This window comes from Denticeps clupeoides, chromosome 4 (assembly GCF_900700375.1).
Source record: "Denticeps clupeoides chromosome 4, fDenClu1.1, whole genome shotgun sequence".
NCBI classification, from domain to species: Eukaryota; Metazoa; Chordata; class Actinopteri; order Clupeiformes; family Denticipitidae; genus Denticeps; species Denticeps clupeoides.
The window spans coordinates 20901047-20927447 of record NC_041710.1 but is presented as its reverse complement, the minus strand read 5'-3'; the positions used below and the strand labels follow the sequence as shown (position 1 = coordinate 20927447).

Below are 26401 nucleotides of genomic sequence, written 5' to 3'. Positions count from 1 at the left end.
CTCTCGCCAGCATCCCGCTTGCAGGAACAGCGGCGTGACGTGGAAAGGGGGCTTCGCAGGGGGAGGAGAGCCGAGATTATCGGCGCCGTGGACCCGCGTTAAACATGCCGTGTCCTGGTCCGCGCGTCCTCACGCTGCTGGCCGAACATCAGCCCGGGGACGGCGCGCCTTCCCCACCGTGACACGTTCCGGATGAAAAGCGCAAAGTGCGACTGACCGAGAGACGTCGAGAAAGAAAAGAAAGAGACGAATAAAAGAGGAGGAGGGAGACCACGAGCGGCTAAAAATGCACTTGTTTGGATTATCTGCTCTCCTCGCGTTTTCGGCGTTTTTCTACACTAATCGCGCCACCGACACGAGTCACGACGATTACGACTATGACCAGGATCAAAGAGACGCCGCGGTACGTAACTTTTGATTTGGGGCAGGTGTCACTGGGTCGCCGCCACTGTCACCGCGCGCGTGCGTGCGTGCGTGCGTGCGTGCGTGAGAGAGAGAGAGAGAGAGACTCAGTGGAAATGTGAATGGAGAGATAAGAGTTTATCTGAAACACGTGGCATGTAATGAGGTTCATTGGTGGGATTATATCCCTCTTCAACCTGGTCTTTCCAGCTTGTCAAAGTGAATTCGCACTGTACACACACACACACACACACACAAACGCACACGCACGCACACTTTTCCATTGGTTGTCTGCTCATCTACACACAAGCACACTTGGATACAGTAATTCCTCAGTGTTATTCCAGCTTCTCTGATATAAGTGGATATTTGTAAATATATATGTGTGTGTATGTGTGTGTGTGTGTGTATGTGTGTGTGTGTGTGTGTGTGTATATATATATATATATATATCGATGATGATGAGGTCCTGCTCCACACATAAATGATCCCATATGCCACACACGAACACATGTTATTTTCATTTTTTATGTTTTTGTCACTCTGCCTTAATTATTGGTGCACCTAAAATTAGACGTGTCCGTGGTGTTTGTCTGGCCCCCGTACGGCCCCCTGGCGTCGCTGTAAAATCGAGAAGACGTGAAGATGAATGTGGCTGGAATTCCTGAAGCCAACAAGGTCAAACGTCAACAGTGAAATATCGCAAGTCATTTGTGTCGAGTCCATTCGGGACACATTTGTCTTGTGGTCGCAACGTGCAAGTGAACGTTTGTTCTGTAGTTACGGCGGGAGCCGCAGCACGTGCCGGCGCAGAACACCCTCACTCGTCATTTGCGTCACACGCGGCCTTTATCCACCTCGGCCTCGGAGCTAAACCGACCCCGTCACTCGGCGCCCCGCCTTAAAGGTCTCGCTGAAACAAAATACCCACTTTACACAAGTGCGTAAGGGCACCCGTAAAAGCCCCCCCCCCCCCCCCCCTCGTCCCAGGACAACAGATGGAGACGAAGAACGTCCCCTCACCCCCCTCCACCCCCAATACTACAGGAGTCTCGGAAAAGGCCGCTCTGTCTAGCCTGGACCCGGGGGCCCGGTATTTCAGATGCTCGAACTGCCTCTTTGGTAACAGTTTCCCGGGTAGGACCAGTAGTTGTTGCCGTTTGCAGAGCCGTCTCGGAATTCCCACTGGACGTCCCACCCGGTTTTATAGACGTTGGCCAGAAAGAGCTGGTGGAACGTGAAGTCCTGGTCTCCTGGAGAACTCGCAGTGGATGGAGGGGCTTGTCTCCCCACCCGTCTCCGGCCGTTGGACGGGACGCAGGTGGAGGAGTTTGCGCCGGACTCCTGTGTTATGCCGAGTCCGGCTGCCAAGTGCTTTCATCTGCTGGTTTGTGGACTTAGAAAACAAGAGCGGATTTCGCTCTGACACCTCCTGACTCCCAGCGCCGTTCGGAAAGAGAAATATGGCGGGAGGAGGGTAATCAAATGAGTCGGTGACATAAGTTGTGGGGGGGTTGTATTTCACTGCAGTCAGTGAGAGGTCAATAATTTAGTTGTCCTCAGAGGAATGAGACTGTTGCAATTGTGGTATTTCAAGAACTATTACGTCTGAGAGCTGATATTTTTCTGGAATTAAGAAACATCCATAATTGCAAGTGAGTGACCGGCGCTGGAATGAATTATTACTTTTTTCCTTGTTTTTCTTGCAATTATGTTAGACCTTTAAATAGAAAGGGTGGTCCAAGACGTCTATAATGTACACAGTCTGATATACTTCAGATTTGTTGATGTTTGAACAGTCAAAAAACATATGTATATAATAAAAAGTTCCCAGCCGTTGTAAAGTCTTTACATTTCATTTGAAAGGGACCAAGAGTAATGTCCAGTCTGCTTGTTGGGAAATGTGTGTGTGTGTGTGTGTGTACACTATTACAGGACTGTAGGTGCATTCTATACATAAATAAGCAATAGACTGTGGAATGTGAGATCGATGGCGACCCACCAGTAGGTCCAAGGCAGCTGTGATCACCGACTTCAGCACTTTTTCTAACCAACATTGTACTACTACTGTAGGCAGGTGGGACCTTCTGACAAAACGCTAGATCCAGTGGATATTCAGTAATTTTGGAAATAAATTAAAAAAAAAGTCAAATGCAACTATAACATTTTCGGACATACATTCATACTCTCATGGTATGGCTATCAGCTCTAGGCAAGATGGGGGTTTAGCACTAAAGTAGTACTCGATCTTCTTCGTTTACATTTATGGCAGACACCCTTACCCAGAGTGACTTAAAACCAGTAGTAGAGGGTTTGAAGTGTCTTGATGAGGGACACAATGGTAGTAAGCGGGGCGAGTGTGTTACCCACTAGGCTACTGCTCAAATACACTCCCAAGAATAAAACTGGAAACCTGGCAATACTTGACCATTGCAAATGGCAGAACACACATGCCCTCATAGGTACAGCCTGAGACTGACTACCCATGCATGTGTTTTTTCATGGGATCCAATGGCCCAGAAGCAATTTGTAAAGACCTCTGATTAGATAGCCCAGAGTTTGTGCATACAGGGGCATACCACAGACACTGGTGCACAAACAACATTCCGTGTTTTACATGGCACTGATGCCCTTTCTTAGACATCCTGCTCTCTCGAAGCTGGGTTGTTGCTGCGTTGCTTTCAACTTTTTACTTATTGTGAATTCACTCAATATCCAAACTGCCTTTCTAAGTAAAGTTCTGTGGTCAAATTCACCACGACCCAGTCCAATCTTATACACAAAGGCCAGGGGTGCATGCACATTTTAAGCTGTTTAAATTATATGCGTGGAGCTAAATTCCAGACACACTAGAACCGTCTGGATGAGACAGGACTGGACATTTAATTATTTTCTTTATTAGCTTCAGAAAATAGTTTTTTTCTGATGAAAGTTTAAAATACCTAACAGCTTCTATGCGTGCAATGCATTATTTTATAGATATCATGCAGCTCCTGTTATACTGCAGTTCGGCTTCTTGTTCCATTATACCTGTGACACCTTCTATACAAGGTGATTTCTTCCACACGTACCTATATGATTCAACCATGTACTGTATATAAGAGAATAAGGACCCAAAGGGTCTTCAATTTTTGGCCCGATGAGTGTACAGGCCAAAAAGAGAAATATTTTATTTATTCCATTAAAATGATTAATTGAATGATCAGAACTGACTGAGCTTTGGTCTGGAGAATTTAAGGTGACCATGGAGAGAGTGGGCGGCTGTTTTTGCAGTATAAGTCTACTCAAATGAAACATTTTTAACCGGACCACTGAAAGTGGGCCATGGTACATTAGGATTGTAAGATCACTGTGGCCTCGAGGGAACTTGGTGTAAACAGACATTTGCACTTGATTTTACTGCACCTTTTGATCATTTTACTGCATTTGGCATCTGTAGCCGATCTGTCTAATCATGTAGGAATAACATGTCCCGCGCGCTTCTGAAATACCCATCATGGAATGACACTTCAGAGAATACGACATGCATGGATAAAGTCCTAATTGCAGGCTGTATGACTGAAAAAGCCATCAGGAGCTCGAATGTGCACTAAGACCAGCCCTATCTGCACAGTAGCTATAATGATTTTGGTTAGCTTTATGGCATTGGAGATGTTGGGTACTTTCTGAGGCCGATTCATTGTTTGCACACATACCTCATATTATCATCCATTATTTGAGCGTCTCTCCTCCACAGCCATAATCCATCCAACAGCAATAGCAACGAATGGAAAAGCTATTTCCACTAGGAAGGGCTGCAACGTTTAAGGATGGAAGTGTGTGCGCAGGGAGTAATCGTGACAGGATGAGTTGCAATATAACATTCATGAGTTGTGTATGGGTGCTCTTCCTCAGGGAACGTTGCAATCAATATGGGAAAAACTGGATTACTAGACGAAGAATAACAATTATATAAACAAGGCTACTGAGGGTAAGTCAGTCTCACCCCCTAGCAGCTTGACTGGCTGAAATCTCTCTCTCAGAGGAACTAGTTTTTTTCAGATCAGTGATTTTGCATCGGCATGAGGGTTGTGGGATTCAAATGAATCTTCAAAGAAACCTTGATTCTTCTTCACAGTTTCCAAGGCACCCCACCACCACGTCCTAAAACGCTTTTGCTATTATGGTGCATGAAAATGCTTTTTCCAGGATTGTCTGTTGTGTTTGTGCATGTCCATCACAACTGAAACATAACTGCCGTGCTCAAAGCAGATGCTGGATCTGCTTCTTGATTTTCATATAATAATGGTTTGGCCTCAAGGCTCTATTCCATCTTCCAACTCGTATGATGTATTCTGAGAATCCTTGATTGTGGGATATACATGTACATTATAGCCAAACCGTTTTTATGCTACATGAGCTCTGAGCAGAACAAAAAGAACATTTTCCATAATCATGAAAACTTTCCCCTTATTTGATGAATCTGTTAGAACGCTTTAGTACCTAGCTGGAAGTATTGGACTGGAAAACAGAGGAAGCTGAAAGCATGCAAGAGGAAATGCTGGAAACTGGGTTTTAATTCAGTGCCATGTCTACATCCTCTTATCTCGTTTTTTGCCACTGCATGTTTAGAATTCAGAGGAATTCGAATGAACACTACCCTCCAAAACGTACTTTGCATTTTTACATCCCAGAGCAAAACTGAAGACACAAGACTATGAAATAAAATGTGAGGTTTTCTAATAAACAAATAAAAATGTGATGGCCGCACTTCACCTCCTTTTCCCCAGCACCTTAGGTTAGACTTCAGGGACGCTTTCTCATCATTCACTCATGTTACAAGCATCTCATGAAGTAGCTTTTTATGATGACAATAGTGAACAAACAGCCAAAAGAGTCGCATTGACAACATCAAACTTCACTTTCTCCTGCTACAAAAAAAAAAAGTTTCTTGCACTGAATTCATGAAACCTCCTCCATAACCACTACAGAGTAGGTGCATTTAAACTTTTAAATGCTTGTAAATGTTTTTTATAAAAGCTTGTAAAAACTTTTTATAAAAGTATTTTATAAATGTTATTGAGTGTAATTAATTATAATTTATTACTAGTAACTTAAATTCTGTGCTCAGTTATCTAAACATTCCAAGTCAAATAACCCAGGATGCAATTTATTTAAACAATGAATGTGTCAAACCACAAGACTGAGGTCTGCACAGATGACCCCTCAGATGAAGCTCAGATCACCTCTTTGGCAAAAGAATTCCACAGCAGAACGAGCACTCGGCCACTGGAACCATGCAGATCCGGGATGCCGCTGACCAGAGGATGAGCTCCATGTTACAGGCTTCTCAGTCATTAACTTTTTACTTGAATTCATAGGCAAATGACTATTAATTCTATTGACAGTCCATTTTTACAAAAACTTTAATCAATTAGAGCACTAAATGCTCTAAAATGTTTCTTCAAAGAATATGATCGACTGAAAAAGGGATTAGAAACTTTTGCACTTTATTTATTTATTTCTTCTTTTTTTTTATAAATGTATTTGTGTTTAATTAATGACCGAGTTAATGCCTTTTCCTGTCGTACTCTGCCAGGATGCTGAAGTGAAACATTAAATGAGCATCTCTTCTATCGTGTTTGAACGACGCATAACCCTAACAGTATTCCAGGCACTGGTAGTTGTGAGGCTGATGAAGTTGTTCTTGTACTTCCTTTACTGGAGATTTACATCCAAATCTGGCCACCCATACATCCTGAATTGGCCATAAACCATGTTGTCAGTGCGAATGTTCTTGTGCATCACCAGGATTACAGCTGTCTTCTCTATATCATCATGGTTAACACCACATTAATCACTTTTGATGGCCCTCAAGGATGTATCATGGAGGATTCATTCCAAAGCTGTTATTAGTTGAGTCTGTGTCATCACAAAAAAAGTTTCCAGGAGTTTTTTCATGACCATTTTTAAAATCTCAGACATTATTTTAATAGGATAATAGTCCTCTTTTAAGCCTATATCCTCCATACCATCCTCCTTGGTTGTCTCTTGCTGATAGTAAAATAACAATGAGTGTTTTTTGTAGCTACCTGACACTGCATTTCTCATGTCTCTGAATAATAAAAAATAGCACATTGTGTTGAAAATAACTAAATGTGACGTTTGGGACTGTGTGATGCGTGAATGTTTACGAGTCCCGAACACTTCTACAGACCCCCTATTGTTTCTGGAGGGAAACAAACTGGTTGTGTTATCTCAGGAACTATTGTAAACTCAGACGTGGAAGAGGCTAAATACAATAGTGCCATATAGATTCTCTCTGTGTGTCGTTTGGGTTTTCCTTAACAAATAGAAGGCATTGAATGTGGGAAGAAATGCCATCACTGTACAAGAATTTAAACCTTTTCCTGATTCGCTAGGTGTATTTTGCCTGAAGTGAAGCAAACACCAGAACTGTAGTTCAGGCAGTGATGGAAAAAGGAAGCAAATGAGGCCATGCTATGGGAAAAGACATTTCAGCTCATGCATGCTATATTGTTGATTAAATTAGATGTTGATTAGATCAGTAATGGCCAAAAATACTATGTCAATTGCAGTAATATAAATCTAAAAAGGTTGACATGTCTGTATGTATATATGGGTATTGTTTTATAACAACTGGAGGCTTTCACTGGGCTAAGAATATTTCATTTGGAAAGGTCAAGGGACGGAAGTGTATCCCAGGCCAACCGACGACCCAGGCCTCATGCAATCATGGTGAATTATTGCCTGAAGGAAACTTGACACGAGTCCCTGACCACAGTGTCAAGGACCCCTGTACAATCAGGAAGGCTATAAATTCACATGCATGGCCAGCGCCTAATTGTGGTTAACTAGCAGCACAGACCTGCTCCGATTCACATCAGTAGTAACAGCAGTCCTATCTGTTTTACAGTCAGTGCGGGACATGGAGATAATACATAATACAAAAGATCTAATATGTATGGTAGAGTATTTGTACTGAAGACAAATGTTATAAACTCTTTTAATGAAACCAATTTGCTGCATGTTACTGTCGTAAATAAATGAAGCGTTTAGTGTAGTGGGAGCTTCCTGAATGTGGTTAAGCAATGATTTTTTTTTTCAAAGAGAAACACCCTTCAAGAATAATAGAAAATGAACATCTGGATGGATGAAGGCCCTTTCAAGAGTGACATGAGAATACAACAGGGAGTGTTTTAATTTCTCTCCCTCTCCCTATTTCGGAGCACATCCAAGACAAATTAGGGATGCCTTTTTATCGTCAGGGGCAATCAGTCATGGAGGTAACTGGGCATGTTTCCTGGAATGTTCCAGACAGCAGTATCTGGCTGCCTGTAGACAGCTCTCAAGTTGTCACACTTTGCATATCCCCGCCCCCCCCTCTTCAGGTGTCTGCATGTGACTGTGTCTTCATCGCGAGAGAGCATACACACATCAAACCTGCACAGACATAGTTTGATCCCTGGCTGCAACCCCCAGCCTCCTCCCCTGCGTTTACTGAGTAAGCGCTTCTGTTGTAGGCGTAGGACAGAGACCAGTGCTGACAGGACTGTCTGGGGTGAAGCAGACATCTCTGGCTTTCGTCACTTACAGTTCTCGGTAACAGTCAGCTCCGAGGCTTGCTTCCAATATAGTGTCTTATTTCAGGCAACGGATGCTCACTATATACTTGAACCAGAAGTAAAAACATATTTTTTTGGAGCGATTTGGGATGAGTGTGTGCATGGTATGACTTCTCAAGTGGTGAATTTAATGCTTTAGACTGCAAAACTTGTAACACTGTTTTCAAACTGTCGAAGGCCATAGGCATCCTGAGGATTTAAGATTGAAACACTGCTGTTTGGGCATGTTATGGATTTAAATCATTCAGACTGAGGACGTAACATGCGTGAGAAAAATGCGTCATTAAAATCATGTTCTGGGCAACAATAATTATACAAAAGATCACCAACCAAAAGATAGTTTCTCTTCTTCGGGATACAGATAACTGGCAAGCAGCTATTTCATTTTTTTTTTTTTTTTTTTTGCGTATTTCCTGAGGACACCTATCGAGCACCAGTTTGAAAATAGTGCCCTTTGTTGTTTAATGGTCTACTCCTACGATAGAAGCGACCTCTGAAAGCAGACGAAATAGCAAAGAAAGGGATACTGAAAAGACCCCTTTAATGTCATTCTACGGTGCAACATGCTGTATTGGGAATGGGCCTGTTTTTCCACTTGATTAGGAATGCTGTCTCATGCAGTGTTCTGTCTCTCTTCAGCCCAGCATTGTGGAACAATTACGGTCTGTGTCCAGCGTGGATGAGCTCATGCGGATTGTTTACCCAAGCTACTGGACCATACTCAAGTGCCGGTCCAAACGTGGAGCGCGCTACACTGTCAGAGATCACGTCTCTACGGAAACGCGGTCGGATAAGCAGTCTATGTTTGCAGCAGCTTACATCAACTTCGACATCCTCAAGAGTAAGTGGATCCCACTGTTTCTGTTGACGTTTTAATGACACATTTATCACCCTATATATCATATGTGTATCTGAGCATAGCAATGACATTTTTCTTGCTTCTTTTATTAAATCCTGGGTGGTTGTGCTGTAATGCGTAATGCTAATTTAATGATTATTAGTCAATATTAGTAAAGAAATAAAAACAGAAGAATTTAAAGTACTCTTGTATTTTCGATTTCATGTGATTTTAATGCATCTTTTATCTTCTTGTCTTGATTTCTCATGGTGCATCCAACAGGTATTGAGTCAGAGTGGAGAAAGACCCTGTGCATGCCACGCGAAGTTTGTTTAGATGTGGGGAAAGAGTTTGGGGCGGCTACAAACACCTTCTATAAACCACCCTGCGTGTCTGTCTACAGATGTGGTGGCTGCTGCAACAGCGAGGAACACCAGTGTATGAACATTAGCACCTCCTACATCAGCAAGACGGTGAGTCCCTCCACCAGCCCTCGCGGCACCTCTAGACAGGGCAGTTGCAAGCAGGACAGGGGGCAGACTCCATGTGTGTTCATGCATTCATATTTATGAGCCGTCCACCCCAGCCTCCCTTCCCACGCGCAGCCACACTTCACTCAAACGCTCCAGCCACTTGCCAGCAGATATATGCCGAGGTTGTCTCTGGGCGAGAAGTTTAGTCCCGGTTTTTAGTCCTTGATTTACCGAGGTGCGCGCGGCACAGGGGGTCCAGGGTGAGGTCATGCCACTGAATTATTACACAGCAGGCAGCTCTTAATTGGCCTCCTTGTGTGGGGTGGGCTGACCCCAGAGGGTGATGAGAGTCCTTGCTTTCTTTACGTGATTTAAAACTCGACAACCTTCCCCGCGGGTGTTTGAAGGAAGCTTTTTCCAGGTCAGGGTCTCAGCGTCAACATTTGTTCCGTGTTGTTGGCACTGGAGCCGCGTTCCCAAGAAGCTGTAAATGCCTAAAAACTACTGTTGTGAGAAATATCAAAGCAGGAAAGGTGACTAAATGTGAAAATGTGGTGCTAGTTTTGAATTTGCTACCGTCGTGACCCCAGACCCCAGAATTGCAAATGTCAGTCTGTGAGTGGAGTGGCGTAACAAACCGGCTTTTGTTTCCTTCAGGCAATAGCATAAATATTCAACGGTGCAAACCACATGTCCACCAAGCACAATTACCAATGCGCTTACTATACATTTGGGAACTTTGGGAACAGTTTTAGACTTAATGCAGGTCAGGCAACTTTTTTACTTGTTTTTTTTATTGGTTCTACAGTTCTACAATATACTTAAAAATGTTTAAAAGTAGTTTTTTAGGGTACTGAGAGGACACTGAGGCAGGCCACGAAGCAGACAGTGCGTTCAGTACATTCCGCACATACACAAACAGAGCTGCAGAAAGCTATTTTGCGATGGCTTGCCTGTCTCCTTAACCTGGCTCAGACGCACACAGGCGTATTCCGCGATCTTGACTCTCATCTCTGCCGCTTCACCCGGGCTCTCAGTGCACCGTAAGCCCTCCAGAAAACCGGCATTTATGCCAGGCTCTGTGGAACAGACACTTTAATGGAGTGACTGTGCAACGTTGCGAGACCTGCAGGGCGAACGTGTTTAAAAGCAGTTCTGAGTAAAAAGGATGAGCTCTTTGCCGCGGTTCTCATGTGCCTCGGTGGACGTCGTAAAAGCCACCCCCCACGCAGCTGAATGCCAGAGCGCAGGTCTTTGATGGCGCGAGGTAAATTGTTTGGATCTGTGTCGGTATTTATTAGCGGTGAACGTGCGTGGGTGATGTAGGGCCTGATGAAGGCCCCGCATTCAGACATCCTCAGGAATCTTTTTCATGTCAGACCGCCGGCGCGGAATAGAGCGTGTTGGCGGCAGATCGGCCCGTGTGATTAGTCATTTATGACGCATCTTATGCGCAAATGCTCCCTGTTGGATGTTGATATAGAGAGGGAGAGGAGCAGGAAGGCCGCCTCCTTTTCCTCCTTCAGACAGAGAGGTGGGAGTGCGTGGAGCCAAGCGGGACCGTAATTCCTGATTATTCTCCCATACAGAAGGTGTCGTAGAGATGAAGGGTGGAGGAAGTTTGTTGTTTCGAGGCCAGTTATAGAGTCAGTGCCAGGAATCTTTGCGCTAGAAAAGACTAATAATCATCAATCAACAATAAACACGTCCGAGAAAGGAAGACAGGGACAACAGACATGTTGATCATTGAGAAAATGAAGGACAGATCGTGTGGTTTTTTTTTTTCCAATCAGTGTAATACAGACATTCTTTCATTAAAGAATATCCAGTGAAAATTTTTTTTTTTACTGTTTAGACTACATACGTATGTTTGTAAAACTTACCAATAATGTTGTAATAAATGTATACAAGATGACTGGCGCACGTTCATTTCATCTGCCACACGTGTGCAATGGTGACCTAACTGTGCATGCCGAGTTGCTAACTGAGACTTCAGCTGGGAGAGATGGCATCCGCCAATATGCCAATAAAAAAAAAAGTTGTTTTTTCCAAATTGTTCTGTTAGGAGTTGTGGGTTATTGTTTGTGAACTTGCTGTTTCACAACACAACTCTTCACAGGGCCACTTATCAGGCTGCCTTCAGATTCAATCTGCTGGCCACAAGTTATTCTGGCTAGAATGCTGTGGTTCCGTCAAATAACACTGAAATTGAAGTGTATACCATGTGTGGATCTGTTTTGCCGCCAGTGCCATTGTTTAACTTTTTCTTGCCTTTCTTTTTATCCTAGCTGTTTGAGATCACAGTGCCAATAAAACAAGGTACAAAGCCAGTTACCATCAGTTTTGCCAACCACACTTTGTGCAGATGTCTGTCAAAGCTTGATGTTTACAGACAAGTCCATTCCATCATACGGCGAGCCCTACCAGAGTAAGTTTTCCTTTTTATCATTTTATTCTCTTTTTCATTTTTTCATAAAGCTATAATTAGACCTGGAGTATACATGATTGAAGCAGATGGTGGTGCTTTTCCAGAATCATGAACTAGGCAAAGCCATGCTTCAGGGCTTACCACCCACATTTCAGCTGCAACTAGCTGTCAGCTCTCACAATGAGAAACACACACACTTTCACACTCAATTCACTCAACCAATATCTCTATGGATAGATCCCTTCCAGTTCCTCAGGGAACTTTTGGATCTGTGGATACTCCCTGCATTGATGCTGGTCGCCATCCTTATAATGGCATACTGCAGGGCACCTCTCTTCGTGGAGGGGCGTTCTGGATTTACCAGCAGAGTAGAGCTGACACCTATTGTTCCTGTTCTGTGAGATCACTTCCTGTGCAGGCCATGTTCTAAGATGCAATGCAAGAGGAAATCCCAGTGGGGAGCCTTGATGAGGTTTCCTTCCAGAGCACTGTAGCATTTGATGAACTGTGATTATGCGGTAGGTGTAGGGAGTTACATGTCTGCCAAGAGGAAGGAGAAGTTAAGTATCACAATCATGCAAAGTTTGCACTAGCACTATGCACTGATCATCGTAACAATAGTTGTGCACAAACAACTTGAAAAATATATGAAGAATAAACAGGTAAAGTTCATTGTGTTCTAGCATGCATGTCATATGTTTGAACTGCTGAATTTAAGCTCTCTTTCAAAAAGAACTGACATGTGACTCAAAACATTTTCATTGTCATAAAACTATGTAATTAATGATGAATAATCATCAAAATTTTTAAATAGTAGTATTGAGTAGTATTTTTCTTTACTGAATACTTATTAAATGTCTGTGTGGGAAAGATAGGCATTCAAAGGTTTTCTATTTAGTGCTATCTGAACACATTTGCTGAATATGATTTCCAGCAGTAGACCATTTTTAGGAACACACGTCTGATACGGCAGTGTTTTAACCAAGTGGTTAAGCAAGCAGCCCCGTAATCAGAAGGTTGCTGGTTCGAATCCCAATCCGCCATGGTGCCACTGAGGTGCCACTGAGCAAAGCACCATGTAAATTTTATTTACATTTTTTATTTATAATGCACTTTATATTACAAAAAATGTGCTACATCATAAAAGCAAAAGAAACTGATATAAAAGTATTTGAAACTGACTTAAGAGGCAGATGTTGTGCTAAAAAAAACGATTTAAAACTGTCCGTAGACTGTGCGGCTCTCAGGCAGGGCATTCCACAGGCGAGGAGCAGCACAGAAAGCATGATCGCCCATTCCATTCCACAAAAGCAGTTTTGTCCATGGTGGCTGGAGGCGATTTGATTGTGCTGTTGATTAGGCTGTGTACTTCCCACAGTGTTTATTGTATTACAAAGTCTATGTCATGGTGCAAATTACAGCATTCGTGTCCAGGTGTCTGGTTTTAAGTTGCAAGGTGGTGCCTCAACAGAGGATTTTCCAGAGCACTATCTCTGCTGTGACCGCCCATGTTCTTGTCACTGGGTCACCTCTTGTCCTTCTGGTTGCTAATTCATTCAAAGGGGGCACCCTAAAATCATACCGTCTTGGAGATACTCTGACCCCAGTATTCTAGCCAGTTTTTTACTCAAACGTAAGTATAGATCTTTAATCAAGAACATCCCTTTCAAAGGAGCATTTTTGGTGCCCATGATTCTATCGTGGTCCATTAAGGTGGAACAGACCACAACAGTAGACCTACTCTACATCTGCAAAGTAGTTTTACAAACACACTGGTATGATTTGTCAGCATATGTTTTTGACCCATGTTGAGTAAATGTTTATTGTAACTAATGTAAGTCAATGAAGTGCATTTTTACCTGTAGCCCATTTGTGGTGTGTTCCAGCGTGCATAGAGATGTCTCATCCATCAAAGATAAAACTTTTAAGAGTGTTTGAAAAAAAGAATAGTCTAACATTAACTCATTGAAATGCTGAATTCTTTATCACAGTGTAAGGATGGTGGTACCGTGCTGAATAGTGTGATCGATCCCAGATGGGTTTCCTCAGCTACAGCCAGGTTATTACAGCATTGCTCAGAGATCCACCACAGATACTAGAGGCAAAAAGCTTGCACAGAGACGGACAATTCGGCTAGCTGTGCTCTCTGGGCATCACTCCATCTTCATGTGAAAAGCAGGAAAACAACTTGGAGAATAGTATTTATAGAAGTGGTTATCTCACTGTTTATGCAAAGCCTTGCTTTGCAGAGATGTTCGAGATGTCAGAAATATAGACTTGATACCCCTTACCCAATACTAGGGATACCCTTAGTATTGGATCACAATCACATGTCTTCATTGTTTTAGCTTTGCTAGACCTGTGCACCGCTATTGTTTTCTTGACAGGATGTCAGAGGTGACAGTGGGAGCTAAGGCATGATAAATTACTTAGGTCTAAACCCCCATCAGTCCTGTGTGTCAATAAGTCCATCTCAACAAAGCAGAAACCTGCAGTGAGGACCTGTATGATTCTTTTTTCTTTTTAATTTCGGTATCATATTTTCCCCCTAAACTGTCTCCTGTCAAAGTGATTTGCAATAACAGAAGTGTGGGGGTCCAGGCATCATCCCTCTGTGAGAGCTCATATAGCCAGACCTTGCTTAAGATGAAGCAGATGTGTTCCTAGTGCGACGAAATGCTTTTAAAAGTATTTTCCTTTGTTCACGTCCTCTTCGGTTCCTTCATTTTGATGGACGTATAGGTCTATTTTTTGCACCAGAGGTCACATCACTGGAACCTCAAAACCCATGGCATACAGTTTTCCCACATACAAACAACCTTGTTGTAATCTAGCATAAAGCAATTTTTGCAAAATCACTCCGGCAACATGCAAAAGATGTTAACTGTAAGAGTAATGCGATTGCTGGCATAGTTCCGTTTGGAGCTTTGGAAATGCAGAAAGGCATTCTGCAACTTTGTGAACCATAAACTGACCTGTTACTCAATAAGACTAGACTAGCCAAAAGGTATCATGGCTCAAGAGAGAGCTGAAAAAAACAAGTACCAATGAACAGAGATAATATCACTCATATGAAATTACCTTGTTGAATCACATTCTATGGCCTTTATTCAATAGGAAGTGATCATTAATACTGTTTCTCAACCAACTAAACGTTCAGTCCACAAGGCTCTTGATGTATATAGGTAGACCTCTTCACACATGTGAAAAATTTTCCCCTCGTATAATCTGTATCATCTGATTTCAGCATAACAGCCTTGCTGCCAACCCCCAAAGCAGGGTGGTCTACATCACACCCAACTGGAAAAGAAGTGTTGAGTTCTATGGGAGCTACACACACAAACTTAGATCAGATAGTTGCCAGTAGGATGTTTGCATAATCTGGGCCCAGATGCAACTGCATATTGCCTAATAATATATAAGGAGGAGTAAGATACTGCTCTTGGCATGAACTCGTTGGTATAAACTCGTTGGTGCAGGCAGTCATACAGAGTGAAATGGGTCTCCTAACAATTACGAGGCACTGGTACGGGCCATGATGTGTGAATCACTACTCAGAATATGTATGAGCTCAGGCAGTCTATTGTTATCGATCTCGTGCATCCCTTCTGTAACCTAAAATGACATTTTGGCTGGGCCTGAGCTCTGGCCTGTTTGTTGGGACACATGTATTCCATCGCCAAAATAAGAGCACAAACAGATGCTACCCCCTCAAAAGAGACATTACAAGCAGGTCGAGCTCTAATGCAAATGTGCTATGCATTTGCTAGGGGAAGCCCATTGAGCAGGCAGTATCCTGGATGAGTCATCCATGAAATTTGAAATATATGGATGTGCGTACCCTTCTGAACCTTTTTGCTGTAAAATCTTGAGAGTCCATACACACAACCAAAGAGTCATTTAGACACGGCCGTAACGCTCACCATATGCATGATATCTGCAAAGCTGTCCATTGGTTGAACTGTAGTACCACAATAGAATTTAATTGTGTTGGACTAGCATTTTAAGTAAAAAGTCTTTGATGGCCCTCGAAAAACAAAAAAACAGTAAGTCAGCATGGATATATGTTATCATCAGAATACCCTGTATGTGTAAATGGACACGTCTGGTTTTAGTTATGTGAGGTGCAATGGCACATGTTACTCATCAGGTAACTTACCATTTTTTTTTTGTTTCTGACGGGTCGGAATGTGTTGTCTTTTTAAGCCACCAAAAGTGTACGGTAATTAAAAACATGTTGGCTGCCCTTGGTATGTGTTGTTTGCCACTGACCCATTACGGGACGACTTAGGCAATTTGTTTGATTTTATGGTATCTATTGTCAAGGGCCTGGGTCTTTTTTTCTAGATAAACAAGTCCACGCATTAATTACGCACCCGTCTGTCAGCACTGAAACGCTGGAGCACGTGTCACAAACTTAAAGCACGTGGCCTTCTCCCCCGTACAGCACAAAATAGCATCAGGTATGAGAGGATTTACTTTTTACTTACAGGCAAACCGTGACTGTAAGACACATTTTGCCTTGAAATGAGTCATTCTTTCCCAGCGCTATGGTCTTTGCCAGTAATTCCATTGGGCACAACCTTCGCAGCCCGATACACACTTTCCGCACTCTCACATGCCCTCGAATGACAGAAAGCGGCACCAGGGTTATACATCAGGCTGGCATTCCTTCTACAGACATGGTGATCTTAGCCCTGCAGAGCCATGCAAGGGAGAAGTGAAATGTAGCAGGATGCACTCAGATCCCTGGGGATTACTTTTCCAGGAAGCCTTGGATCTTGTGATTCCTTGACCATGCCAGTGGCTTCACCTCTCACCCCTTCCACAAAGGTGTCTAATCAGGGAAAGTTGATGAGTCTAGCTGTTGCATTTCTCTCCTCACTAAGCATTGCATATTCCCTGTGCAGCATAAAGTCTGGCCTTTGTAGCTCAAGACAGGCTTAGAATAAAGGTCTTAGAATCCGGACCTCCTGGCATAATGCTGTGAGACAACAGAAAGCACAGAAGAAAAAAGGATACTAGAAAGTTGTCTCTATTTTCTGTGCTTTACTCTGGTTGGCCTTTCCTCAGGATAGCATCTACGAGAGTTGTTTCTACAACTAAGCAATTTTTAATTAATTGCTTTGGCACAGTGAAGAGAGCTAAAAAAATTATTACAGCTGTGGAGGAACATAATGAAATTTGTGAGCCTTATTTCTGTCTTCATTGTCCATAAAAACCTTGTCAGAACCGATGTAAGGAAGTCATAGCTCATGCCCTGTACCTCTTGTGGTACACACTGGAGAGAAAAACCCCAGTAATTAATTTAAGGCGAATATGTTTTCATTACTCTAAGCTTCCCACACCGAGCCATCTGTTCTGACAGTTTGGACAATTCTCTCTCTCCCTCAGTGGAAGTGAACCAAATGATCTCCTGGCTTAGCTTCTCCTGGGGGGCTTCAAAGTAGACTTTATTTCCTCATTTTCTTTTTATTGGCTATGATGGATGCGGTTTGGCTGTGACCAATCAGATGGTGTTGAATAAAATCTTATCTCTCATGCACTGCCAAGGCACTCATTTAGCCCATGAAAAGGTGCATATTTACATTGCTGATGTTACAAATCATTCTAGATTTTCTTAAAATACGTGATTAGTGTTGCTTCACCTTTTAGCTTTAAGTCTTCTCTAAAGATATGTAAATATGTAAAATGTGTAAATTTCACTAATACATTCCCAAAATTCTGCAAATTGAAATTATCCTGTGGAATATGTGATGTTTAGCTTGTCTAACAACTGAGTTTAGTTGCAAGTCTGACCTGGTTTAATAACAAACTTTGGCATCTGGCTCCATCATATGTTTTCTTTCTGACCATTACTCTGCAAGAGAAGCCAGTGTAAAGTTTGTCTTGGTGTGAGGTCAGGATTGAGTTCACCGTATTAAGAGTAAATACCAGAACCAGAACTTAATAACAATTGAGAACACAATAATAGTACAGCAAACATTAGTGTATGGGCAGAGTTTTCCTTTTCCTGCTCCGTCATACAAAACGTGTTAGGAATACTTCAAAGCTTCTATCACTAATTTCAGACCTGACTGGGAAGATTTTAAATGCATGAGGGGGTCAAAAAAAAACCTTGTCTGGGCAGAGAGAATGGATTATTCATGCCAACACACCAGTGCTACATTTTGACAAGTTTGCAGTGGTGGTTCTCAAACGATATATGAACTCTAGAACCTGTAAGCGTGTCTGTGGCCTCAGCCTAAGTAAAAGTGACCCATGTGCCAGCTACAACATGTGCTTCGAGTTAGCCAGTCGGGGCAGGCCTCAGAGTGCATCAGTCCAGCTTCCTCTCCTCTAACCTGAAGCCCGTTGACAAATCCAGCAGAGATACGCCAAACCTCAAATGCGGTCCTTCTGACCAGGAAGCATTTAAGTGTTCCATAACATTTCACCAAGCGTGAAATATGAAGAGGCTATTCGGAGGAATGTCTTTTATTGAGGGGTGAAATATGTAGAGCAATTGTCTCTGAAAAGATGGTGCCTGTGAGAAACAAGGTGGTGTATAATCAGAATCTGAATCCCCTATATTGGTTAAGCATGTGAGTGAAGACCTACATGGAATTTGATTCTATTTGATGGTGTATAAAAAAACACTATAAAGCAAAAATATACAAATAAATAAACTAAGAGATATAAATGGTGCCTTATCTAGTTCAAAAAATGATTACGCACCTCACCATGGGTGAGTCTTCACGCACTCCCAGTGTACTGGGATGGGCTCCAGCAGCCTGGACCCTGATTAGTAATAATTATTACAAAGCGGTAATGGATACTGAGTGAGTGAGTCAGTCAGTAAAAATGATTACCTCACCAACAGGAGTGTAGAACCACTACAACAATGCATCCAAAAATTGGTGGAAAAACTTTTAATATTAGTTTTACATTTACAGCATTTATCAGACGCCCTTATCCAGAGCGACTTACAATCAGTAGTTACAGGGACAGTCCCCCCCTGGAGCAACTTAGGGTTAAGTGTCTTGCTCAGGGACACGATGGTAGTAAGTGGGATTTGAACCTGGGTCTTCTGGTTCGTAGGTGAGTGTGTTACCCACTACGCTACTACCACCCACGTATTATGGCTACTACCAACCTAGTTTTCTACCAAACAGTCTAACTCATACTTTTTAGATATACAAGCCATTTTTGTTGTTGATGCAGGCGTAAATCCAGCTGTTTTCCAGCTTTATGGAAGTGGCCTACAGGTCTTTAAACAGAATATTTTACACCAAAACCAAACCAGAATCATCTGTTTCCAAGTTTTTCAGTTATGTTCATCCTGAAATTGAGTTTGTCGCCAGCTCAGTTTCTGTTCTTTGAACTTTATGCCTTGTGTAAATCCCATTAAGTCTATGTCCAGAGAGAGGGAGAAAATCCCAGAAATCTCAATTAAACCAAAACTACATTAATGAAGTAATGGACGAGTGCTAATTGGAATACAGTTCATTTTTATGTCTGTCTGCTCTTGCTACCGTCTGGCTCCTGGCTAACTGTTTATATCCTATACAGATGTCTTGTGGCTAATAAAACATGCCCAAAGAATCACAGCTGGAACAATCACTTGTGCAGATGTGTACTGCAGGAAGGATCCTCTCTTTCTTCTCAGAATTCTGGTAAGATCGGCATGTGGATGTGTGTGTGTGTGTGTGTGTGTGTGTGTGTGTGTGTCTATGAGAGCTTCAGGTGGAAGTTCTTATTAGCTTCACTGATTAAAATCTGTACAGTCAGTGCAAAGGCTTTTCTCTTCCCAAACTGCATCTGTTATCAATACGCAGAGCTGAGAGAAAACCAGATGAGGAGCAAAAGGACAAAGCTCAGAGGTGCATGCGACAAACACATTTAGGGCTTAGCAGATGTTACAGCTCCTGCGACACACTTTCTGAGTTGGTTAAAAGCCACATGTTGTTCGTTTCTAAGGAGGTGGAGATGGTTCTGAGAGCACTGAGTAAATGCAACTTGAACAAGAAAAACACATACATATTCCAGTCCAAAATCCTCCAAATTCTTTTCTTTCCTCTGGCCTCGAGACCCTTGTCATTAAGCACAATGTTTACGAAACACTTAAACTGAACGGACAATTAACTAGGGGACCGCAATAAAGGTGAATCCCTGCCTGGGATGTTGATTCAATGCTAAACAGCCCCAGCTTAAAAGTGACTGCCGACGTTTGGCCAGCTGTTAAAATACCAAAATGTCCCAGCCCCAAAAAGAATCCACATTAAACCAGGCCTGTAGGTACAAACATAGATCTTGAGGGGGGTATTAATAGCCATTAGTTTCAAAGGACATGGAGTATGTGTCCTCTTCAAGCTAACCAGTTCTGACAAGTGTGCTATAGAAACCAAATGTGCATTCTTGCTGGAACAGTGTCCCTCAGTTAGAAATAAAGCATGTGATCTATGCTGTGCTGTTCAACAGCAAGCGCATATACTACATCAGACACGGTTTTCAAAGTGTGGGCATGTTATCTAATGGCCTCCAGTTATTTACATAAATAAAAAGTTATCCTTATATTATGTTGGTGTGTAATAATTTCTGTCACCCAGAACACGTTTGTAAATTATGTATTTCATTAACGCAGTTTAAAATGGCAGTTTATCTCATGCACGCTGCTTCCTCATTCTGCATGATTTACACTCACACTCGTACTTAACATGCGAAAGCATCATTAAAGATCAACTCTTTGTTCTTTTATCTACTTATTTATGTAAATCACATGTACGTCTTTGACCATATCCTACCAATCTCCAGTTTGACAATATTGCCCATAATCTTTGTACATCACTGAATAAGAACACTTGGTGATACGTGACTGGCTAGATATGCTGAAAAATAGATTTTCACTGGAGAGACTAATATTCCTGATCCATCAACCTGATATGAGCTGGCATACACATACAGCAGTTAAGGAAGTGGCCCAGTAATCAGAAGGTTGCTGGTTCAAATCCCGATCCGCCAAGGTGCCACTGAGCAAAGCCCCATGGTTGCCCACTGCTCACTCAGGGTGATGGGTTAAATGCAGAGGACAAATTTCCTAAATTTACAAATAAATGCTGTGCTGCTGTGTATCACATTTGACAATGACTTCACTTTATTGTTATTACTTTATTATTATATCAATATTCTTAAATGTATTAATTTGTTGTTGTTAAATGTCAGCTGGCAAATATCAGCATTGCCTTTATTGAAAACACTATTTAACAAAAGCACCGTTTTAAATGTAACTCAACATGCATTTTGGAGGATTATTACAGGGTCTAAAAGTCTCAATGATCATACACTTTAGGGAGATACCGGAATGCACCAATAAAAGCAAACAGTGTATTGCAGCATTTGTTGGACCCTCTGAAGATCAACAGTTATCTTATTCATCCTTTGCCATTGTATTCTAGATTTGTTCATCCAAAAATACATAAATAACATAAAGCAAGGAATGCAAAGTTTACGGCTGCCAAGTTGCTGCACTGTTTTACTACACCAAATAAAAAAAAATCCTAGCTGAATCAACAAGTATAAGCTGTCACATTTGATTGTCCACCAGGACTCAAAAAGAAAACATCTCTTTGTGCCACAAGGGAAAATTCCTGGTGTGGAATTCAGAGCAGGAATGTTCTGTCCAGAAACTGTTTATCGTGATGTCAAACAAACTGTAACCAAGAGCCTACCGCCATAGTGTCCGAATGTGCACTTAAGACAGGAATTCTATACTATCACTGATGGAACATTGCACAACAAATCTATTACAAGGAGCAAGGTTATGTGAAAACAAATTGACTAAATAGTCCATGGTTGTTTGTCATGTCTCTCTTTTCCAGAAGCTTTTGAGACGGACATCTGCGGGCCAAAACAAGAGCTGGATGAAGAAACATGTCAGTGTGTGTGCAGGAAACACCTCAGTGATGCTGATTGTGGACCCAACCGCTACCTGGACAAAGACACTTGTCAGTGTGTGTGTAAAGCTCCACCCTCATGTGGCCCAAATCAAATGTTCAACAAGGAGACCTGCCAGTGCACCTGCGCCAAGGTGTGCCCAGAGAGCCAGCCCCTCAACCGGACCAAGTGTGTCTGTGAATGCACAGAGTCGCCAAACAGGTGTTTCCTTAAAGGCCGGAGATTTCATCAGGGCAGATGCAGGTATTGGTTGTATTTAAATTTACCACTGTGCTTCAACGCTGTTGCTTGTGTATGACCACAGTACACTTTGAGTTTAGGGCTGCACAATAAGTCTAAATCGCAAAATCAGATCATTCAATTACATGAGAGCAAATTGATGCGATTTACATTATGAGGACATGGACTGAAGCGAAAATGTATTATCTTTCGAAATTAACAACTGGCTGCTCAGACTCACTTCAGTCTGTTAATCGTTCTGGACTGGAGTCGGGCAAATCTTGGCCTGAACGGGTCAGGTTCTAGCTAAAATCATTTTAATCGGGCTCGGGTCGGGTGGAGTCGAGTCGTATCGAGCTTGCACTGTAAATGAGCGGTCCGCCAAAACATGAACTTCCAATATATAGTACTGTTAGGAAGAGAGAACAGACATGGCGGTGGAATTCAAGGCGATGGAGAGTCTTTGGCGTTTCGGTGGCTGCGCTGGGGGCGGAGCGGCGTGGGCGCCATTAGGGAGAGCAGCGAAGGAGAGTGGAGCCACGGGGTGGGAGGTGAGTTGCTGGGTTGTAGAGGAAAGTGGCAGACTTAAGAATAAACTTCAAGCAAAAGTCATTTCCGGCAGGCGGTGAAGCATCAGAGTCAGAAGAGGTACAGGCAAGGGCAATCCAAAAGGGGGGAGCAAGAAAAAAAGACTTCGTTATGAGGCTTTGGCAATCCATGAAAAACAAAATGAGAAATCTACAATTGATAAGTGGGCACTGATTCAAGATGGATCGTATCTATTCACGCCGACCCCATCCGCAGGTTTGACTTCATGTGGGGTGGTGTGCCTGGGTACATATCCTTTCCATATGATTCGGTGCATGTAAATTTGTTTCGGTGAACGGTAAAATGGTTCGCATGTTGTAAATCATTTTTATTAAATGTTAATTTTAATCTCATGTTAATTTGATTTGAAAATCTTGCAAACCTTTCCCTCTCAGTTTAGCATTTGTAGGCTGGGCTTATCAGGTCATGTGGGATTCTGTGGGGCTTTTAGACCTGATTAGAGCTCTAACGCTTGCTTCTCCAGGGCCTGCAGTCCGGAAAACGGCTTATAGAACATATATAAAACTGTGAGGCTCCGTTCAACAGCGCTGCTCTCTTAAATCACCCCGCACATTGTACAAGTTGAATAATGACATCATAATAACAGCCCATGTGGGAAAGGATTTGGAGTTGGGTGACTGTGAACTGGTAGTTAAAAATGCAAAACACAATGTAATACAACACATTTTTATCAGCACCTAAAACCTTGTCAGATTATATATAAGTGCAAAAATAATGCCGAAAACTGGCCACAGCATCCTCCTAAACTTCTTTTCTGAACTTTATAGATTTCTATTCATATTGCATATATTAACAAACTGGCATTAAGCACAGCGCTGTGCCATGAGGCTTGTTCACTCATGTATGGTGAAAGGAGTTCTCAGGACTTACAAAAATACACATTTTAACCCCACTATCAATAAAGCACTAATTCATTTCTCTTCTTTCATTTATAGCACGTTTGTTCTTGTTTTATTCATTTATGTAAATCCTAAGCATGCCTTTGATCTTACATAGCACTTACAAGCATTTTATTTACATAGCACTGCACTTAACCCCAGTTTGAAAAAAGTACCCACAGATAAGATTGACTAGGTTGGCATACTCAAAAACAAATGGTCCCTTGTAAGCTGTCTTAGATAAATCAGTTTCAGTGTTCTCCACTGGCACCCCATTTTTTTTTTTTTTTTCCAGAATACATATCTTATATATGTCATAATTACTTATACCCATGCAAACAATAGGGAAGACAAATGAAGCAGATTTTCCATCTGTAAATATGCCAATGTACAGTTGGTTGGAGTGTGTGGGAATTTTCATAACCTACATAATATAGGTTATGTATGTTAGGTGACAGAGGCCCGTTTCATTTCTCCTTGTGAGTTTATTTTTTTCTAGCCATTTTTTATCTTTACAAGTGGTGCCAATCATTTATTCTATGTATGTTTAATGTATACACAGTTCTTCAGCTGCACCTTTGATGTCTATTCCAATGCAAGCCAGTTTATGCACCCACTGTGGAATGTAAGGTACCAGTAGAATGCACAGTATCTAAAATTGAAACTGAAAAACTGACATTTTTTAAGTAATTATAGATCAACCAGCTGGTCTCTTCAGGCATCTGGGATCTGAGTAGAGGCTGAATGGACAAAAACAAAAATGAAAAATACATGGAGTGTTAGCTAATTAGCAGTGATCTCACTCCCATTTCCTTGCCAGTAACTCCTTTGAGGTCTGTACCAGCAGCTCCTAGGTGATCTGCAAAACATTCCAGTCAGTATAACCCCTCATCTGGCCGTTTTCTCTCCAGTGACCCGTGTAACTGATATAGTGAATTCCGTCTCCCTGTGGCACTTTCACTACGGCATCCTTCCCGGAGGCAAAACTCCCTTCTCATTAAATGTGATTTATGTCGTCCATACCACCCTTAAGTTCTGATGTCCTACACTTGGGGCTGATGAGAGGGTCCTGGTTTTATTATTTAGTTCCAAAAATAAACACAAGCAGACAGACGTGAAAATCCAGCCAGCCAACAACAAAGTTATTGCAGCTATCACTTACACTTTAAGACATCTAAAAAAAAACTCTATTGTCTGAATGTATAAATGAACATAGGAACATATCCAGATTAGGTTAAAGAATTGTATGTGACAAATAACATCCTTATTCAATATTATTTCCAGCTGTTACAGACCACCGTGTGTGAGGAAGAGGTGTGAGAAGGGATTTAACTTCAGTGAGGCGGTGTGCCGCTGTATACCAGAATACTGGAGAAGACTGGACTGAAGTCAGAGATGTAAAGAGCTGAGAAAATCTGATTTGGACATTCGGCAAAATGTAGAGCTGTGCACTCGTGGTGCTCCACAGAAGAATGGACACACCTCCTGTGTGAAATAAGCAATGGGCCTATCAAGGACCTAAAAAAAGAGACTCCACACATCTGAAGAAGAGGAATACATGAAAGGCTTAATATTCTGGGCTTGGGTCATGTTTATTTTTTAATATTAATTGATTTATTATTTGTATGTGTCAGATAACAATTATATAATTTATTGCCACTAAATGTTATTGCAACTTCATTTGTTTATAGCATCTTTCAGTCTTAACAAGAAATACACTGTGATCCATATTTTTTTAGGGATGGCTGATCTTTCCCATCTGATCCCGATACATTAATGCAGATACCGATACACATTCCTATATTCCGACACATTCTGTAAAGTAGATTGGCCCTGTCTGTCAGATACCTGATGCGTAAAATGATGTCATTATTGGGATCGAAACCGAAATTGGATTGGATCAAGCCCATCCCTAATACTTTTGTATCATTTTATGACATTCCTTAAAATTCTTATGTTGTCATATGTAGCTAACTTATTTCTGCATTAGTTTTATCCAGTTGAAATGAAGTACCAAATTGTAATTACTTAAATATACATGCTTGTTTGCCATTGTACTGCCAACCATATTCATACTTTTAAAAAAATATAAAATACAGCATTTAAGCCTTTAAGCACAAATATTTAGAGGCAATGGAATACTGAGACCCAAATGACCCAAATGTTACTGTATGAATATGATTTTTCGAACAATCCTGAACACAAGAGTGGAAAATGAAAAAGCTGTACCCACTGCCACTGTTCAAGCCCAAACATAACAGAGGGGCTAACCCACTTTCTGTCACATGTGATGAAATGTACACAAAGCATGGAGAGAAAGTGATGGCCAAACAACTCTCGGAAAAAGAACGCAGCCATGGTTCATTTCTGACAAGATGGGAGGGGCTACCAATGAATGAGGAAACTCAGTTGTTTGTATATGGATGAGGTGTGTAACTACTGTGCTTCCACCTTCAACGTGTTATTTCAAAATGACCGCCATAACTAGATTAAATCACCTGTTTCCATTCCCGTATCATGCATCTGTGTTTTGTTGTGCCTCCATATATTAGTGTAAAAACCAGGTAACACCATGGATTCCTGGGCCAACTCCAGAAAAAGATATATTTACAGACCATCTGGACCCCCTGTCCTCCTCAACCTTTAAACAGCCCCCTTCTCCCCACCATCTGCCCTTTCTTGTCTGTGGGGCAGTTCATGTATGAGGTCACGCCGCCGGCTTGCGAGCGTCCCCCATCTGGAGAGCATTACTTACTTTACCTATCATCTCCCCACACATCCTCTAACAGCACTGTCGGGCAGCACGATCTGGTCAGGAATCGTTTCTCCACTTTCGGCCGTCTGGAGATGGCGTGCCGCAACCCGGCCTGCACGCTCCTCAGGAGATGTGGGGATGTGTCGACCGTGAAATTGGTGAACCTTAACCAGAAACAGCTTTTTTTTTTTTTGCTGGAAATTGCATGAGGGTGACACAAGATCAACTGGAGTTGGCTTTC

At 42.1% G+C, this 26401-nt stretch overlaps 1 protein-coding gene across 2 annotated transcripts; it reads left to right on the top strand.

The window, feature by feature from the left end:
- vegfc (vascular endothelial growth factor c) lies at positions 1-25920 on the top strand. 2 transcript variants are annotated; one of them, XM_028978464.1, is made up of 7 exons: positions 1-403; positions 8667-8868; positions 9148-9338; positions 11627-11766; positions 19318-19421; positions 21627-21942; positions 24690-25920. In XM_028978464.1, exons 1-7 carry the CDS (start codon positions 287-289, stop codon positions 24790-24792), a joined length of 1173 nt encoding a protein of 390 aa, XP_028834297.1. In that variant the 5' UTR covers positions 1-286; the 3' UTR covers positions 24793-25920. The 2 variants fall into 2 exon arrangements, with proteins under 2 accessions (XP_028834297.1, XP_028834296.1); XM_028978463.1 differs by having other exon boundaries at positions 21624-21942.
- Positions 25921-26401: the final 481 nt, after the last annotated feature.

Coding starts and splice junctions, on each gene's coding strand:
- vegfc (XM_028978463.1), top strand. CDS start 287: ATGCACTTGTTTGGATTATCTGCTCTCCTCGCGTTTTCGGCGTTTTTC. Junction 9,339..11,626: donor CCTCCTACATCAGCAAGACG/GTGAGTCCCTCC, acceptor TTTTTATCCTAG/CTGTTTGAGATCACAGTGCC. Junction 21,943..24,689: donor TTTCATCAGGGCAGATGCAG/GTATTGGTTGTA, acceptor TATTATTTCCAG/CTGTTACAGACCACCGTGTG.